This window comes from Alligator mississippiensis, chromosome 4, assembly GCF_030867095.1.
Source record: "Alligator mississippiensis isolate rAllMis1 chromosome 4, rAllMis1, whole genome shotgun sequence".
Classification (NCBI taxonomy): domain Eukaryota; kingdom Metazoa; phylum Chordata; order Crocodylia; family Alligatoridae; genus Alligator; species Alligator mississippiensis.
The window spans coordinates 60,547,742-60,567,674 of NC_081827.1; the positions used below are offsets into that span (position 1 = coordinate 60,547,742).

At 42.3% G+C, this 19,933-nt stretch overlaps 1 protein-coding gene across 2 annotated transcripts in view; it reads left to right on the plus strand.

Annotated features, from left to right (window-relative positions):
- Nucleotides 1-19,933, plus strand: part of ARID2 (AT-rich interaction domain 2) — a 172,916-nt gene that overhangs the window by 131,421 nt on the left and 21,562 nt on the right. For both annotated transcript variants that reach the window (XM_014601034.3, XM_014601035.3), the window contains one exon: nt 13,738-13,886. In XM_014601034.3, coding sequence (XP_014456520.1) covers nt 13,738-13,886 — 149 coding nt within the window. The remainder of the gene's footprint in view (nt 1-13,737; nt 13,887-19,933) is intronic.

The window sequence follows — 19,933 nt, forward strand, 5'->3', positions numbered from 1 at the left end:
TCTTTAGCTGCTTAAAATATTTAGGATTATGAAAGAAGACCAGTAGTTTTATTGGTCACCGTTTTTGATGATGAGCCCTAACTAATTGTTTGATTTGGTACGGTCTCAGACTCAACTACAACTGGAATTCTATTGTACGTGGCACAGGTGCTGAATAGTAGATGCTATTGTTCTGTTAAATTATTTTAAACACTTAACTCCCATCTCAAATTTGTGTTGAGAGTATGAGCAGCATATTTCTTATGGACATAAATCAGAGTTGTCTGGCTGGTGGCCTGCAGGCTGCATGTGGCCCATGAGGGGTTAAGTTGCAGCCCCTGAGTTTCTTTTCAGCCACTGCTGTCCCCATCACTCCCCTCACTCACACCAGAAGTCTCTCCCTGTCTTTTCTCTGGCTTTTGCTGCCTGCTTCTGCTCCAGGAGGTGGGGCAGTGCAGCAGGGAAAGCTGAGGTTGAGCCTGGAGCCATGCAGGTGCACAGTGTGTGCACGCAAGTGGCAGTGGGTATGTGGTGCAGCAGGTGGGGAAGGTGTCTGTGCAGTCTCCGGGGCCCGTGACTTGTCCTGGTATGGCCTGTGAGTGAGCAGCTCCTCTGGGGTGTTCAACCCCTGGCCACTTAGAAGTTGGACAGCCCTGGTGTAAATGTTGGATTTCAGAATAGTTTTGTGAGAGGACCAAGGACAATGGGCAGGAGATTGTTATTGCCTGAATATGTACACTTCTGCTTATCAGCTGTTTTGCCTGATTGAATGTAGTCCCAAGAAAAGAAATGCAAAATGTGGTTCATAGATGATACCTTTTTATTAGACCAACTAAAAAAAATCGCAAAAAAATTATCTTTTTCTGCAAGCTTTCAGGCTCACATGCCTTCCTCAGACTCAGGACAAGTTAAAGAAGGTAAAAAGTCCCCATATGTAGGAAATACACTTCATTTTTTGCACAGAGGAAGCTGAAGATGGAAGTCTGTTCCTCTGGGTCCATGAGAGTGTCTTTGTGAGTTGCTCTTTGTTGTGCAGATAAGACAGGATTCCTTCTCCAGTGGTGTCAGATGGCAGACAGGCAGGGAGGTGTAGAAATCTTTCTTGTTGTTCAGCAATGAAGTTTAAATTCAAAGTCAGCTAGAATTTGGCATTTTCCATGTAAAATGCACTGCAATAAACAGTTGCAAATGGTATATTCTTAGATGCTGAATTATCCAAAACAAAATCCCGAAATACTTCAGTGAAATGTTATCTGTGTGCTTCAATGCTGAGCCTATAAACAAACATTTCCTTCACTTTAACCAGATTCTACAGTATTTTGATTTATCTCCGTAATTTTAAACAAAACAAGGAACAATTGAAGCAAGACTTCTGCCAAGTACCCATCTAGTGTGTGCTCTGTCCTCTGTTATCTTTTCATTACTGTTGATGACACAATGAGAGGAAATAACATGAGATGGGAATTAAAGGAGGATTATGAAGTTACTTACTTCCATTATACATACATTTCTTGGTACGTTTCTGTTTTAAATGAGAAAATTGGAGTTAAGTTAGAGAACAGTAGTTAGGATGGGCTGGGAAAGAAGCTGGAAGAATAGGAGAAGGGAAGGTATTGGTTATATACCATGTACAAAGATTAGCACATTCACCAGCTACTAGGAGAAAGAGAAAGTGTGAAAGAGCGGTGAGTTGAAGAGCAGCAAGAGCAAGATAGAAGTAGAAATGTGTGAAAACAGGAAGCGATAAAGATCATTGGAGCACAAGGAGAAAAAAGAATTAAAGATTGACTGGAGGAGAAGGAGGAAATTGGAGGGTGGAAGAGAGGCCAAACGTGTGAACTATAGTGTGAACATGCAAGTTGTATTTAGTTGATATAGGTAAAAAAAAGAGAAAAGTTGTTTTCATGTAACCAGCTATTAAAGGAAGGAAGACTACAGACTCAAGCTGTGTAGAATAGCAGTGGAATACAGCTTCTTGCATACATAGATATCTGTATTTAGACAGTGTTACCATATTCTCTGATGGCTTCCTCTATTTCAAATTGATTTCTTTAATAGTACAGCTTAGCAAAGCATGTTGAAAGGCATCTAAAATAATCATATATACAATTGTCACCTTGCTTAATGGATCATGTTGAAATACAAGCATGTGACACAGTATTACTACATGATTTTTTTATATATTTGCAGCTGCATTTAGACAGGCTTTTAATATGTAGTCTGAAGGAGGGAAGGACCTGGCATTTTTTATTTGGATGTTTTCTGGATATGGGTTGTTAGTTCCCTGAGATGTTGTGCTGGACTGATGGATGAAGAAAGAAAAGGAAACAAAGCAGTTACTTACCTGTGCACTTTTTTAATTCAAGCTCTTATAGAACATCTGTTGAACATAACCAACACTGATTCTCCCATTTGGTTTGAATTTCACAGCAGTGCTCTGATACCATGCCAAATTCTCAAATGTGAGAAAATTAGATTTAAATTGCATATCTGGCTTTTAAAAAAAAGTTACTCCCAGTTAATCACTTCTGCCTGTTTGTAAATATGCACTCCATTTTTCCTAAGATAGCCCCTTTGACTCACTCTTGCATGGGAAGTAGGCTGCCAAAAATGTTGGCCTATCAAAGATCAGCAGAGCTACCATGCACCAGAAAGCAGGTGCACAGCCCCAAAAGGTATCATTCTCCTTGATCCACAGAACAAAGCAGCTTTTCCCAGGGAGATACTAAAATACAGAAACTCCTTTCATTGCCCTTCACTCCTGAAGTATGCTGTTGCAATGAGATTTAAAACTTCAGTAATCCGTTATCAGTAAAAAATAAATTTTATCTTGATACCTACTTACTCACCTGACCCTTCCTTCATACCCAAGCAATCCAAGCAATCCTGCTTCCTTCATTTGCAGCTTCTAGGCTACCTTTTGCCACAAGTTTTACTGTTGTGAGGAAGCCAGGTACATAGAGTGGAATTTTGAAACACACTAAGGCCATAATTGTATGCTGACTTGTTTAGTCTGGTGACAAAATAAGTCTTCTCCACTCACTTGAGCTCTGTGCATCTGCAAGTCCAGCAGCTTAGGGCACTTTTCACTTTAAGAAGCAAGGTAGCTGGAAAAGCCACCTGCAAGTGGTGAGGGGGGTTAATGAGAGCCTCACCTGATTAGGCTAGCCTTAGGAAGGATACAAGCCCCAGCCCTGAGGTGAGCAGGCAGTAAGATCCTGGAGGCTTCTACTGGAACATCTTCTCAGAAGGATGGCTGCTGTTCCTGAATGCCAGCATGGGGAGTACAGCCTGCAGCAGTCTGGAGGCTTGGGAAGGAGCTAAGTAGTAGAGAAGGTCCAAGAGCCTGGAGAGAGGCTAAGAGGTGAATCAGTGAGCCAAGTGAGAGAGGCTGAGCATATTGAGGAGCCCGGAGAGAGTGGCTGAGTGCATAGAATGAACAGCAGTGAGGGACGCCAGTGAATGATGATGACATCTGAAAGGCTTGAGGCTTGGTGTAGGGGCTAATGAACCATGCAAATAGTCCTTAAGGCAGTGATCATGGGCACCTGGTAACCATTAGTGTGTGAACTAGCTTGGGAAGCCCTGGAGCAGCCTCCTTTATATAAAAAAGCAAAACAGCAAGGTGTGGCAGGTGAGAGAAGGAGTGACTGCCCAAAGAAGAGCAGAGTAGATAAGGGCAACAAGGGCCTCCAGGGACTTCATGGCCACCCCTGGAGGCGACCCTGTTACAGACAGATGTAACAGTTGACATATTTCCAAATGAAGCTCACTTGGAAACTTTTCAGAAAATAAATGTTTCAGCCAAGGGGCGCACATAATCTGTGCTGCTTCTGACTGGAATATTTCAAAATGCTGCAGCCTCCTCTAGGCTGCAGCAACCTGTTATGCTCCTCACTTCTCTCCCCCCCTCCCTTCACAGGATTGAGGCAGGGAGAGTGAAGAGATAAGTAGGAGGTTGGGGGCTCCCTAGCCAAACAGCTGGGATTCTGATATTCTGGCTACAATTTCCTCTACTTTCTCTTTCCCCCTCTTAGCTAAATGGAGAAATGGAGGGGATGGGCTGAAAGGCCTGGCTTTGGTGGTAATAGGGGCCCCAGAAGAAGGGCAGGGGGAGTAAGATGGGCTCTGAGCCTGGCATGGGCAGGGGCCCCATAAATGTACCTGGCAACTGGAGAGTTGGTGGACTGTCCACCGACTCTGTCTCCCCCATGTAGACATAACCAAAATTGAAACTCTCAAAAATATTTTACAATTTGGCTACACTGGGTTTTTAACTACTTTGCCAATGTATCCGTGTTAATAGTTACTTGCACTGATGCAGCTTACTCTGGACAGGTTTAACTGCCGATTTGATTGGTACACTGTAAGGGTTTGTATGTATATAGCTAAAAACTCAGTGTCTGTAGGCCTTAAATTAGTACGGTCATCTTAAAAAATGAGGTGATCCTATGTATTTTACAGGGTGGGAGATCCTTGTTTCTGTGATTACACCTTTTTTTAAGGTGTTTCCACTTGTCAATTTTCACATAGGTGCCTCTGGTAGGGTAATTAAGGGTATGATTTTAAAATGGGCATTGAGATTCATAATGCCACACAATTTGGATAGATGTAATACTTTATAAGAATCTTGGAAATTTTTGTGTGGCATGAGCTATGGGTCCACTAAAATTTTATAAGACACCTGAGGTCTTGATCCAACAAAAGCATTTAAGCGTATGAATACTTCTGCTGAAGTCAACAGTACTTAACATCCTGTTTAAAATTATGTATGTACCTAAGATCTTGCTTAGATTGGGGCGTGTCTGAGTTTGGTTAAAAGCATGAAATGTGCCAGTCTACTTCCCCCCCCCCCCTCCCCCCCTACACACACAATATATACTTTAAATTAATATCCTTCAGAGGCTGCCATCACAGGAGCTTGCTTCCAGCTTCATGGGTAAGTGATCACATAGCTGCCTCCAAAATTAGCCACAGTGGTTTAGCTCCAAGTGTATGCTTAGAGAGTAGCCATTGTTATCTCTGGCCACCAGTTATGGTTATTTCCATTGCAACAGTCTCTGGAAGCAAGATTAAAATCTGTATTCTTTAGATCCTTTTCTCTCCTTTTGTAGAATATATTTATAGTGTGTTTGGATTCTTGTGTAAGTTTTACTATGTGCATTTGAGAGTCACTTTTATAGTTTCCATCATAGAAGTCAGTTAGACATTTTCTGTACTTGGGATTAGACTGAATTCAGACCTTTGGAGATGGCAGCCTATGTGGCTCAGCCAGTTCTGAGCAGAACTTAACACAAACTCCTCATGTCCTGGTTTTCCGTATCTAAACTTGAGGTTTTCCATTAGTATGTAGCTACAACTTTTACAGGCCATCGTTGACTAAATCCCAAATAGAGAGGAGTCCTTAGGCAAGTCATGGGTGAAAAGCTTCTTGTAATCATTAAAAAAAAATTACAAGAACCCATATAAAAAGGTATAAAGAGTTTTAGAAATCCAGGACACACTGCTTTAAAGGCTAGTCTGGAGTTTTGGAAACAGGAGTTTAAATAAATCAAGTTGACAGTGTCCGTTTAACTGTAAAGAGCAGTGTGGCTGTTTTCAAGGATTGACACCTATCACCCAGAAGTGGCTGTATTTGAGTGTTGAAGCAATTTCAGTATGCATTTACTAGTTTTAGGCACTCTTTGCACAATTTGTTCCACACTGGTGGGCCTCAAGGAAAAGGATCAGTCTTCATGAAAAAAATGGGTGCTTGAGTCTAAATTTTTAAGGCAATTTTTGATTCTGCAGAAGGGAAAGCACTAAATAAACACAAACTACTTTTCCTATGAGTGCAGTATATGCTTCCCTAAATGGGAGACTTTGTTTATGTTAATGTAAAGAGAAGTAACTGAATTGTTAAATTCCAGAAAAGACAGTAAAGAATGATCCATTCGGGGCCTGAGTTGTATAAATGCTTTACCCTGATCTGCATTCTGCACATAGATGCATACCCAAGTAACTGTATGATTTAAGAATTTTTCTTTAACCAGTGTTGTTACCCTTATACAGACGCAGGTATTCCACAAAAAAGGTGTCTTTATACGTTAGCGTAACTTTTCTGCTGGTGAGAATAAGCTTTCCCATCCAAGCACCTAAGCTCCCTTTCCAAAGCTAGTGAGGTCATGCTGTTTAAAATCATAATATACAGATGAATGGAAATTATGTAAGCACGGGTAAATAAATATAAATAAAGCAAATAAACAGAAAGAAAGCTAAAATGAGTGATGTTGTATATTTTGTTATTACATTGCAGTGATAATTATGACATCTATGACTCTTGTTTTTCTTTTCCATTAAAAAATATAGCTGACTGGAATGCCACAATCCCATTTTTATACTGTGACACATCTTTAATTGTTTCAGGGCTTTAATATTTAGAAATTTTTTTACTAGTTTTGGAGAACAATGGTATGGTTTCTTGGGCAAACAAGAAAGAAACACCAAGAACTTGAGTAGACACAGATGTTGTGGGTTTTATTGTAGATGGCACAGGTAGCAATGCCTATAGTTACAGTTGCGTGACATCTTCTGGGATCAGGCCCAGTTTTCATTTACTTATATCTTTTCCAGACTTAAAATATTTTGAATTTAAATTTTCCATGCTGTGCATCTGCCTCAGGTTGAGTTTTTAAAACAAATTATTTAAGCAGAAATAGCTCAGCCGTTTCCAAAAGTGATTTAGAGAAATGTATTTTTACCAACTTACAAATATTGTATGGGTGTTTTGCTGAGAAGCTATGGTGGTTCAGTGCTTTGGAGTATGGACTTAACACTTGGCAAGGGAGGTTGTGCAGTTTGTGTCCCTGTGAACATCTGCCAAAGTTTATCCAGAAAAGTTCCACGTTTCTGTGGTGGGGGGTTGTATACACACTAGGTAGAAACTTGTTGAGTTTGGTAGCTACATTTGCCAAAAATACCATTTGCACTGTGGCTACACAGTCTTTCATGGTACCCAGGGCCTTCCAGACTCCATATGCCATATTCATCTCTGAGGTGCAAGGGCCGAGCAGGAATCCCCTGGTAATATGCCTAGCTGCCAGGGACTGCTGTGATATTAAATACAGGAGTTGATGTTAGTGATCTTCTGGTGGTAGCCAGGCAGCAAGGAGGAGAAGGAAGAAGCTGTCTGACTTGAATGCAGAGGAGTGAAGAAAGGTTGGGAGAAAAAGAGCAAGGGATTCAGGACAAGGAATGTGGAAATGACTTCAGAGGAAAGATAAGAGCCTGAGGGAGAAGAAAAGTTTGAAGCAGAGAGGGATAGAAAATGGAAGGGGAAAAGGGGACTTATGCAGAAGGAATGGTAAAAGAAATAGAAATTGGGGATAGGGAAGGATAGGGACAGTCAGGGGTAGTGAGGACAGGAGCTGCATAATGAGATTAAGAACAGGGAAAGAATGATGGGAAGGACCAAGAGGGGAGGAGTCAGACAGTGGCGAGGGCTTAGCAAAGGGTGCAAGGCTTGAGGAGGATGGCCATTGTAAAAGGTGGTGTGTGGCATGCTAGGAACTGGAAGGATAGGTCTGTACGCATTAGGCCAGTAGCTCTCAACATTTTGAACTCGAGATACCCCTAGTTTGGCTTGAGGCACCCCTCCACAGTTTTTGAGACTTGAGCAGCACCCCATTTTGAAAACTAATTTATATAGTACGATACCTCCTTGCAGAGGAATGGGGCAGTGGCTAGGCAATGACAAGCTAGAGCCTGTTGTACTTACCGCCTCATACCTTCTGGCACCTTGGTTGAGAATCATTGTATTAGACAAGCTCCCATACAGAACCGGAATGGAACAGTGGATTCCAGGGACTCGACATTCGTGTGTGATATTGGAAGTTGGCTGTGCAACCCTGTGTCAGAGCACGTGTATGTTCATCCTTTCCAAAGCAAGTCCACATAGAAAATAACAGCAATCTAATGCTACCAGTAACCTGCTTAGTTTAAGTGGTAGGAGACCCTATTAATAACCTATTTGGGCAATCAGTATAATTCCACAGAATTAAATGCTTTTCTTTTTCGACTTAGGAAATTACTTTCTTTTAACGCTTTTTTTTCAGTGTAAAGTTTGCAAAGTGAAGGCTCAAATGATTGGAAAATAACACATAATTTCTCCATTTTAAAAACAAAAGGAAAGGCTGATCTGGGCAGCTACAGGCCAATTAGTATGATATTAATAGTATGGAAGGCTTTAGAACAAATTCTGCAATGAAGAATAATTAAAACTACAGAAATAAATGGAAAATAGAATTAAATGCAACATGGATTTATCAAAGACTGTTCTTACATGATTCACTTGATAGCTTTCTTTGATCAGCTCACTGATTGTATTGACATAGAAAATGTGATATATCTCATGTATTTGGTCTTCCATTAAGTGTCTGATATGGTGACTATCACTGGTAGGTGTTGTATGGCTTTGGCCCCTTCTTGGTTGGCGCCTTTCTCCCTAGCGATGTCAGGGTGAGACTGCACCCTAGGGCCACCTAGGTGGTTCTGAGCACTGCCCCTACTCACCTGCCACGACTTTGATGTTGATAGATGGGGGAGGCAGTTCCCTGTTGGTGGTCCCAGCAGGGTCACAGCCCTGGGTCTTTCTTCTTGGGGCTCCAGACCTCCCCTTTACCCCACCCTTAACATATCCACAGCCTGGGAGAGCTCATCCCCCTTGTACCTTTCCCTGGGGTGATCTCTCCTCACCCCCAAGGCCCGCCCTGAGTGGAGTAGGGTGTCCGGCTGTCAATCACCAAGGGACTGATCCTTAATCTTCAGGCCAACCCACAGACAAACTAAACACGCCCCAGCCTGGGGTAACGATAACTCAAAAGGTCCTTCGCTCCCTGCAAAGGCATTAGTCGTCTACTGACGAAGTACAGGGGACTCCAGCTCCCCAGATCCTTCTGCCTCCTTGGGGAGAGAAGGAGACTCGATGTCGATTACTGACTCCAAGATGAACATGAGCCGCCAATGCCAGGCCGCAGCCAGCAAGGCCAGCCATACCTTGTCATGCATCCAAAGGTGCATCTCAAGCTGGTCCAGAGAAATGATACTCCCCCTCTGTGCGACTTGGTCAGGCCGCAGTTGGAGTACTACGTCTACTACTGGGCGCCGCACTTCAAAAGGGATGTGGCCAGCCTGGAGAGGGTTCAAAGGAGGGCCACCCGCTTGGTGAGAGGGCAGCAGGACAGGCCCTACAAAGAGCGACTGAAGGACCTGAACCTGTTCAGCCTTAGGAAGAGGAGGCTGAGGGGGGACCTGGTGGCTGCCTACAGGCTCATCAGGGGAGATCAACAGCAAATAGGCAGAGCCCTTTTCTCCCCAGCACCGCCTGGGGTGACAAGGAACAATGGTATTAAGCTGATGGAGAATAGGTTTAGGTTAGAGATCAGAAGGCAATATTTTACAGTTAGGGTGGCCAAAATCTGGAACCAACTTCCCAGGGAAGTGGTCCTCGCCCCTACCTTGGGCAAATTCAAGAGGAGGTTGGATGATCACCTGTCTGGGGTCTTGTGAACCCAGCATTCATTCCTGCCTGTGGCAGGGGGTCAGGCTAGATGATCTGTTCAGGTCCCTCCTGACCCTAGCTACTATGAAACTATGATCCCTCCGCTTACTCTTTCCAGGGGGCCCGTAGGTTGGGAGCTAATTACTCCTGTTCCTACCAACAGGTGGGAGTTGCCCCTTCCCAGCCAGGTTCTAGGCCAGTTGCCACCTGCTCCTCTTTCTTCACCTGGCTGCCCACCAACTCTTGGCATCGGTCACTGCCCTTCCCCACTAGGATACCTGGCCGCTCCCGCGGAGCCTGATCTTCGCCTGAGACTGTGGGGACAACCTTCCTCTTCCTGCCGTGCCTCTCTGGCCAACTGTGGCTCCTTGAGCTCCGCCCCGGGGTTTTTCCTGCCAGGCAGCTCCATTGGACACTGGGTCTTCTTGCCCTGAGCCCCACTCCGCCACTCCTAACTGGCTCCGCCGCCTGTGGCTCCCCGCTGGTGTCCTGCTTCTCCCTGCCGGCGTTCTGCTCCTCTCCTCTCGGCTCTGCCGTCCAGGGCTCCGCACTGGTGTCCTGATCTTGCTCGCTGGTGTCCTGCTGCTCCTCACTCGGCTCCCCTGCTCGCCTGACACCGGCAGGCTCTGTCTCTTCTCCACGGCAGCTGGGTGTCTCCCCAGCTGCCTTTTGAGCAGCCCGCGCTGCTCCCAGGCTCTGCCCCTGGGAATTGCCGATCTGCAGGCTCAGGCAGCTGCGGAGCCACTGAGCCTGCATGGATGTTTTCCCCCAGCTGCTGCTCGTACCAGCCCCTGCAGTAAGTATCAGGGCTCATCGGGCAGAGTCCCAGGACATGTTGAGAAGGGGGACTTTTGTCTCCCCTCCCACAGTGACCCATAGGAAATTATTCCTTAAGGTAGAGAAGATGGGAAGCAGTACGGTATTTTAAAGTAGGTAATGAACTGGCCAAATGGTTTGACACTAGACATTTTTGAAAATGGGAAGCATCAGGTTAGAAGGAGGTAATGAGTGGAGTTCATCAAAGATTGGGGCTGATTTTGTTTAACACATTCGTTGATGTTACACACAGGTAATTGCCACAAAAAGTAGGTGTATTTTGATAATTTGCTTGATGATCTGGAGCTAGAGGTATCATCAGTACAAAAGCAGATCAGGAATACAAGAGTAATTGGGTGTCTTAAGGACTTGATGACTGCATGTCTCTGGAAACATGCAGGATCAGACTGAGAAGGGCTGCACACTCCTTCCTGCCTGCTTAGTTTATCAGATAACCCTAATGCAGGCAAGAATACATTCTGTTGTAGTCTTTCCTGCTCTGGCTCTTTGAGGCGTGTGGGGCAGTTCCACCTGGCTGTGGTGGTGGGGGCCGCAGCACCCCAGTTAAGAACCACTAAGGTAATCTGAGGCAACACAACAGTTATTCTCAACTCGGGCCACTAAAGAAAACAAATTTGGGCAGGAGGGAGGTGCCGTGAATCTAAGGAAGTTGAGAGCTACTGACTTAGAAGATTTCCAGCTATCAGAGCAGAGAGGTTCTGGATCAGCCTTCTAATAACAGTAGTAGACCTAACAAATGAAACCTAACAAATGGAAAGATCGAGCTCACTCAGTTTAAGAAGAGATTAAATGATGTGATTTTCCATGATAGCAAGAGACTAGACTTGATCCAGGAGGTCCTTTACAGTTGTCTTTTCTTCTCACTTGCATGGGGTCTGATTTTCATAATTACAGAGTACTTGTAACTACAGGCAACCCCCACTTAGTGCGCTTAATTGGTTCCTGAAAAAACGAGCATTAAGCAAAAGGAACATTAAGTGAAACCGAAAGTGTTTGATGACCCAAGATGGTGACTGCGAGTGTCATAACGAAACTTGCTGAGCTCTAAGTGAAATCAGGTATCAATTTCAAATGAGCATTATAGCGAAATAGTGCTAACTGCAACAGCATTAAGCGGGGCTTGCCTGCACTACCTGTCTTGTCATGGAAGGTCTGCTTCAAAGAGTGCTGTATTTCAGAGTTCATAAAGTTCTTTGGGATTTTTTGCTGATTTTGGCAATTCCAGTAGGGCTCATATGTGATTTTTGCCAGAGTAGGAATTGGCTGTGTAGCAGAAGAGAGTATTCTACATCACACCTGAAAGAAATAGAAGGAAAAAAATTACAAGCACTGTATGTAAATTAAACGTATCACAATTGCTTGATTTGGGTTCCTTTAAAGCTGTAATCCAGAAATTATAATAATAAAGTTGCAAACACTTTAGCAAAATATTGTATGCGACCTTTGAAAATTGCTTGGAAAAAGATAAAAAATGAGCTCTGCTTTGAGGCATGAAAGGAGAGTATTCAAACTCTTTGTATACAGACTCCTATTTACTGTTTTATCTTTAGAAAATATTAGGGATAATGAATAATACTTCACTGATTATGGTAGAGGACTTATTGGAAGTCATGGATGGAAATTATGAGTTCCTTTACTTTTAAATGAAATAGAGAACTCTCTGTTGTCATCCTGTTAATAGTTCAAAGCATGGAAAGACCTAGATTTTGATGTAAACAGCATCCTGGAAGAAAGAGAGAAGAGGATAAATATGGGGAGCATCTTTTAAGCGTGGTGAAACCTACCATTTAGCTTTAGAAAGGGCACAAACCAATGCTTCCATCCCCCCTTTTTTGTAGTTTTGTAATTTATACTCCTCACTATTAAAAAATAGTATCTTAAAACATTGAGTAGGAGGAATCTGTTTGCTTGTTGACATTTTACTTCATTTTATGTATCTGGTTATAAAAGGCTTCTGAAATTCCCTGTAAAAGGAATATCAACTGGATTATTTTACAGATACTCAGAATTTATACAGTTTGCAAAGTTGTATAAGAAGAAAAGAAGTTTAGAGTTTGCTTTTTAATAGTTTTCGGTGTTTCTTTGATATTCGTGTTTATCTTGTACAATAAATATTATCACACAGACAAAAATGTATTAGTGAGACAATTTAAGCATTCTGCAATAGAGCTTAAATTTCCTGAAAGAGCATAGGGCAGTGTTAGATTGACACCCATTTTACTTAGTCCTCTTTCAGCAACATTCTCTTCTAAAATTAAAAGGTAAGGTAAGATGTTCCTTGTGTTGATGGCTTTGTGCATCTGGCTTGTATTTATACAGTCTCGGAGTTTGGGTCTCTTTCCGAAAGATTCTATTTGCTTCAAAGCAGTCATAACTGTTGCTCCTTTACGTCTAAACCCCACGAATGGGAACGTGCATGTTCCCTGGGAACAATTAGCAGCAGCACATATTTCATAGTTTCATACTTGTTAGGGGCTGCAAGGGACCTTACAGATCATTGGGTGCAGCCTCCCTGCGTTTGGGCAGGAAATACTGCTGGGATCAAATGAGCCCAGCAAGATGGGCATCAAGATGTTAAATATATTGCATCAGTGTTAATTAAAAATGTATAGTATAGGAGATTGCAACCTAGTTAGCTCTTCCACTGAAGAGGAGCATCACCCAAATCAGCTGAACTGATTATATATTTTGAATGTGCTATCACATGTATTGTATTGTATTTAATTTGATCCTACACCTGGCATGTAGAAAACAGGTTTTTCCTTGTGTGCTAATCTATAAACCTACTCTGATTTGTGCTGCTGCTAGTTGTCCCCAGGGAACTCCCCTGCACGTGTGCTCCTGTGTGCGTCAAGTTGCCCCAGGTTGGGTAGCAGAGGCTGAGGCCTTACCTGGGGGTTTCCTGGCCCCCTGAATACGTGTTATCATGAATTTTTGAAATTCATGTTTTAAACTGAAATGATTTATACCATAACTTTTATTTTTACACTACCAATGCAATATAACTATATTAATCTACACGCCCTCTTTATTGCTAAAGAACAGAAAGTTAACTTTTAATAAGCTGCCCATGTAGAAGTAGAAGTTTGAACCAGTTACTGTGTTCTTCTTTTCAAATTCTATATTTGAATTTGTGCATCTATATTTGACTTTGTGCATAAACTAAAGCAATTAGTTTATCAGAGAACAAATGCAGAATATGATGGTTAACATACATATTCTTCTTGTTTTGCTGTTATACCCAACATCATGTAGGAGGTCAGTGTATTCAAATTTAAAATTCATTGTTAAATGTAGTATGAAAAAGCAGTAAAATAAATAGGGGTATATTCTGGTTTCTAACATGTTGTCTTTAAATTTATGTGTTTGAAACTTTTCTACAGAGCACACCTGTGACATCGGTACCAACAGTGCAAGTACAGGGACAGCAGATCAATTTGCAGCCACCCTCATACACTGCAGCAAGTCAGCACGGAGAGCAAGCAAAAAAACCAGGACAGAACTTCATGTGTCTGTGGCAGTCGTGTAAAAAGTAAATGGCTATTTTATTTAACAGCATTTTATTAATGTACTGAAGATGCTTATACATGGAATGCAGTCCATGCAAATACTATCCATTACCTTTCCTTCTGTCACCTTATACTGTGTGAGTTACCTGTGGACAAAGGAAATATTAAAATGTCAAGTGAAGCTAGAGTTGAGGAAGGGGAATGCAGCATCTTTCTACCATTTTTTTAAAGTAACTAATATGTATTTTACTTAATTTTCAGTTAGTTATATGCAAATATTTTAGTCTTTGTAAATGCGAAGAATTATTTTTTCCTAATTTTGCATTATGCATATAGAAACAATTACTGCTTTCTTGTTACTTTCCCTATATTTTAAGGTTTGCAAGAACAAGAGCATGTGTCAAATTCCTTTGGATTATGATTGATTATATTAATTATAGCATCATTTGTTTGCCGTGGGGATTCCCAGACAACTAAGGAGATAAATGTCTAGCACAAAGAACTTAGTCTTTAGACAACAGAGTAAGATGGTTAAAAAAAGAGGGGAGTGAGGAAGAAGAGCTCATTTGAATTAATGTTACAGAAGTGTAAGATCATAAACTTACTTATATGGGCATCTTTCCAATTCTCTTTTTAAATAATATAGTCATATTGGGGGACAATGTCTGAAGTTAATGCAGAGAGAGAAGTCTGTTGATGCAAATCTAACAGCAAAACATGATGTAACAATTTTGAAGGAAAGAGGAGAGTTTGTTCATTGTATAGGATTGGGAAGAAATTGGCAGTGGCTTGAGAATTCATTTTAACTATAGGAGATGACAAGTGATCATCAGGGCAACTAATTTGGCAGAAACTAGAGTGCGTATGCAGGAGACATCAGATGTTGGTCACAGTGGACTTAATAAGGATTCTGGTGAGAGCGTTGCATTGATACAAAAAAATACTGAGCGCTAGATTCTGACTGTGTACCAAAATTTTCTATGGTAGTTTCAGTTTAATATAGTCTCTTTTTTTTTCTAATGTGATCCAGAGCCCATGATGTCAGTAGAAAGATGTAATGTTGGGTCAGTTTCCTAAAGGGTTCTTGCGTGCTGTTAAATTGCTTTTATGTTTTCCATTAGAGGCAGATGTACATCACTGGTGGGTGGCAGGATTCTTGTACCTAGAAAGTTCATAAGATCCTTGAGGTGTTCGTATAAATATAAGATTATTTTATGGTTTGTCTTATAAAGATAAATTCAGACCATCTTAAAGATACTTTTTTAACAATAAATAGATCAATGAATCCATGTTCCAGTGGCAATCAGTGCATGCCCGCCCTCAAGGTCATCATTTATTACTTGATTAACAAAGACTCAAACATTTAAAAGACTCTACTGTTTAGTTTTAGTTGCACATGCTTAAAGTTTTGTCTGTGCAAAATGCCTTGATAAGTAATCCTTTGTTCTTTTTCCTCAATGGTGTCAGCAGGGGCCGTTCATTCTATTGTCAAGCATCATCATTCCCATAGTATTTTATGATTAAAATTTGCCTTTTAGATTTGTGTTCTACACTTTTTGAAAAATAATCTTTCTTTATATTTTATTTTTGTGGCATTGATCTTTCTCTTTTATTTGTGGTTTAATGTTGTCACCAGTCTGAACTGACAGTTTCAAATGATCCACTAAAGTGCATTTGTTTGGAAGATGTAAACAATATTCCATCTTGATAGGCTAATTTATGGACTTTTCTGTGATTTTGCCAGCATTAAGTAAAATGCTCAAATGTGGGCATAGCCTGCAGTCTCCTAACTGATATAACGTTTCCTTTGTCCTTCTGTTGAGAAACTATTGAGCCAAATTCTGCTTCCATTACATCCTTGTGTGCATGTAAGTGAGGACAGAATTTGACATTCTTAATAAATTCTGAATAATGCAAAACTGCAGCATATAATGACTCTGTCTGAGATCCAGCTTCATTCTTTCCCTCAGTTTGGGGCTGAAAAGTCTGTAGTCAGTATTCCATTCTATTGGATTCAGCTTCAGCTCCAATCTTTCGAGTGTCAGAGCAAAAGAATATGAGCATTAAAGCCCTGATGTTTAAACTTAAAAACAAAACCAACCAATTTAAAGGAGTAAACAAGACATAAGCAATGAGACCCTTTTTTTTCTCCTTGAACCACTCTTGCTTTGTGAGCTTAGAGATGTTGTTAGCTATGTTAGTCTGAAGTCAAGTAGAAGGCAGGGTAGATTTGTCCCTTATAGACTAACCAAAGTAGATACTGTAATTACTAGAATATCTTCAGCTATCCCTTGATACAAGGATGATGTCTGCTGGGGGAGGGGAATTATTGGTGAGTTTTAAGATGTCTGAGGAGTTTGATCTGTGCTCTGCAAGTTTTTCCACAGATATGGTTTTTCCCAAGGTGGTGCCTTGGGGAGGCACAGCTGTTGGCTAGGATGTTGTGCACTTCACTTCCTCCTCTGCCGTTTCTTGGCTTCCTGAGTAAGAGGGTTCTCTTCGAAGTGGGTTGTGGCTTGATGTATGGTGCAGCGCCACGAGACCTGTTACCAGCCAGTACTTTTCTCAGTTTGTAAGGTTTATGCCACCCTTCTTAAGGTATGCTTTCAGGGTATCCTTGTAGCACTTCCTCTGTGGATCCTCTTACCATGACTGAGTTGAGAGAAGAGGACTTGCTTTGGAAGACAAGTGTCAGCCATCTGCGCACAGTGGCCAGCCCAGCGGAGTTGATATTTCATGATCTTTGTTTCCATGCTGGTTATGTTAGCTGCAGAGAGGATGCTGGCATTGATGCCGTGGTCTTCCCGTATAATGAGAAGCATCTTCCTGAGGCAACGCTGATGGAACCATTCCAGGCATTTAAGATGGCTTTGATACGTCAGCCACATCTTATACCTGTAGAGGAGCATGGAGGTAACCACTGCGTTGTAGACCAGGGTCTTAGTTTCCATCTGCAGATCTCGGTCAGCAAAGACATAGCGAAGCAGCTTTCCGAAAGATACGCTGGCACAGAGAATCCTATGTTCAATTTTTTAAAAAAAAGAAGAATATAAAATGACCCTGAATATATAACCCCCCAATATTTAGGTTCTATATATGGAAAATGTATAATTTTGTTATAATTTTCCACATAAAGAATCTAATTATTGGAGGTTTGCCTTGAATTTTTCCCCCTCCCACTGCTACAGCATGGAAAATAGATCTCGGAGGCTCAGTGACCCCCTTGCCCTCTGCCCCACTATCTTCTTCCCCCTGTGACTCCCTCCCCCTCTCCTTCCCTTACTGTCAGACCCTGCTCTTCCTGAGCACATGGAAGGAAGAGACATACTAGAAAACACTGACTTTGAAATAAACATGCCTATAGTAATTTGCACATAGGCCAATTATCATGGCCTAGTATGCTCAGCTTGTGCATGTACTCATGATAACCCCCCACAAATGATATATGGGCTAATTAGCCCCCACTCATGGCTGGAACCTGGTGTTCTTATCACAAGTCCTGGATTGCTCCAAAAATGTACATGCAGATGAGGCACAGGGCAACTTGGTCCAGCTCCTCTTCACGGAGGGCAGGTGCCACACTAATCATATATGCCAGGCTGATAGAGGGATTCTGAATGAACTGTTTGGGGCCCCATCTGGTGATGTTAAGGCATGGTGAAGGAAACAGGAATAATTTGAAATGGAAAAGAAAGGCACAGCTCAGTTGTGAGAGTGAAGAGGAAGTTGAAATTTATGCCGTGTAGTGCCGCAGCATGACTGAAAAAGTGTCGGTGCTGAGGGGAACTACTGAGCATGATGGATACTATCATGTAATTCAGGTGGGCTGCATTATTGCTTGTAGCCTTATGGCTCAGATCAAGGGCCACGTGGCAAAGGTCATCCCAGCCACAGCAGGGGAGATCTCAGTGAACCACGCCGTCCCAGGCTACGAGAGCCAGATGTGCCCCAACATCATTATCACCAGCAAGGTGGCCAAGAAGGTTGTGATTGTGGACATGACCATTCCCTTAAAGAACTGGCACCAAGCCTTCACCAATGCCTGGGCTTGCGAGCGGGAGAAGTATGCCCCACTGGCCGACATCTTGAGGAGCTGCAGCTGTGACGTGACAGTCGACACGCTTGTCGTGGGAGCACTTGGAGCCTGGGACCCCAGCAACGAGAGCATCCTGCATGCCTGCCGTGTCCCCCACCCTTACACCAAACTGATGTGGCGCCTCGTGGTGTTTGACACCATCCGCTGGTCCCACAACATCTACGTTGAACACATTAGGGGCCAGCACCAGTATACCAACCCCACCAGATCGACCACCACCGAGTGGACTGCCTGAACCCCCCTCTGCACCTGATGGACTTAAAGAGCTACTCCCAACCATGGTCCAGTCCACCTGGCAGGGACCCCCGTAATAGAACTTCATGGACTGAGCGACTTCTTTGCTCACTTCACCCCCTCCAGCATTGCGGACTCGTTGTGGTTTATATCTTATCTCCTTTTTTCTTCTCTCAGCATCGTGACTCCCTCCCTCTTCCTTCCTCACGCCACCTTCTACCCCTGGGCTTACGTGGCTAACATTGTGCTTATGTAACCTAGTTGCATTCCCTTCCTCACCACCATCCCTCTTATGTTAGTCCCTCACTCAGGCATTCCGTATTTCCCTTAAGGCTTTGTCATTCTTGCTCTTAACATTTTCTAATAAAGTTAACCTGTTCTTACCTCTTGTGAGCCATGATCAAGTAGGAAATATCTGAAGTCCAAGACTAAAGTGTTTAGGATGGAAGATACTTGTTTGTACTTTCTAGGGCAGGGGCGGGCAATTTTTTGGGCAGAGGGCCTTGATGGCTTACTGAGTTTCAGCAAGCCATCAAGGGCCACATGACAGGCAGCCCAGGGCAGATTAATATTAATTTTCTAAAATTTTTAGGGGCCCCATGGCCGGATAGAATGGCCTGGGGGGCCGCATCTGGTACCCAGGCCATATTTTGCCCACCCCTGTTCTAGGGGCATCCAAATCCCAAGATCTCCAGGCTTGGGCCTGTATTAAGATGCCTGCCAATGGATTTGGGAGTATCTGAAGTCCCAAGGTGAGAGCCTGGGACAGAGGATACTCACTGGTTGTAGTGCCATACATGTAGAATGATTGAATTCTGCCTGCTCAATCTATATGGCTTTTGGAATGATTGAGTTCTGCTCAGGCAATGTGATTTGGAACTGATTTGACTGATTTGACTTGGAACATGAAATATATTAATAAAAAAAAAAATACTTGGGTTAAGTTGTTTGCCTGATATAAGCCATGTACTTTATAGTCATGCTCAGTGTTGGCTACATTTAATCAGCTTCACAGCTGGTTTCCAACGCTGAACACATGCTGCTTTTGACAGCAGTTTAATGATGAACAATGTATTTAATGTGGCTTCCTTGTATGTGAATGTAAGTTTTCCCCCATACCAATTGAGGGGGAAACCCCCTTTTTTAGAATAGAATAAATATGGTATATAACACAAGTTTTTGTGAGCTGAAGCTCACTTCATTAGGTGCTGTAAAAGGTCATACAGAAAAAGCATAAGGAGGGGAGAGAAATTATAATACAAAATTCAGAGTCAGGAGAGAGAGGGAGGGGAAAGTTCTGGGAGAAGCAAACAAATTGTCTAAACTGAAGAGCTTAGACTGGAAACTGTTTATGTTCATGATACGTACCTTAAGTACTGCTTAATGCTTTATATGATTTAATGAGAGTCAAAATAGTTATTAGAAGAAAATTGCCATCTAACAAACAATAGTCTGTCAACTGCCAAAATATTACTTTGAATGTGGTTCAGTGCAAACTGCAGCAATGCTGGTTAAATATTAGGAAAAATTACTCATGATCATTTTAGTAACAGAGAAACTGAATTTTAATCAGCTATGTTTATGTCCCCCACAAAGTCACACTGCAAGAATATTTGTTTGTACACACACCTGTAGAAAACATTGTGTATCCATAGCTGACATCCCTTACCTGCCTTAGTAAACTTATTTTCAAGAGATCAAGCAAAGGTAGCATAGTCACTTTTTAAGTTTTGTTAGCGG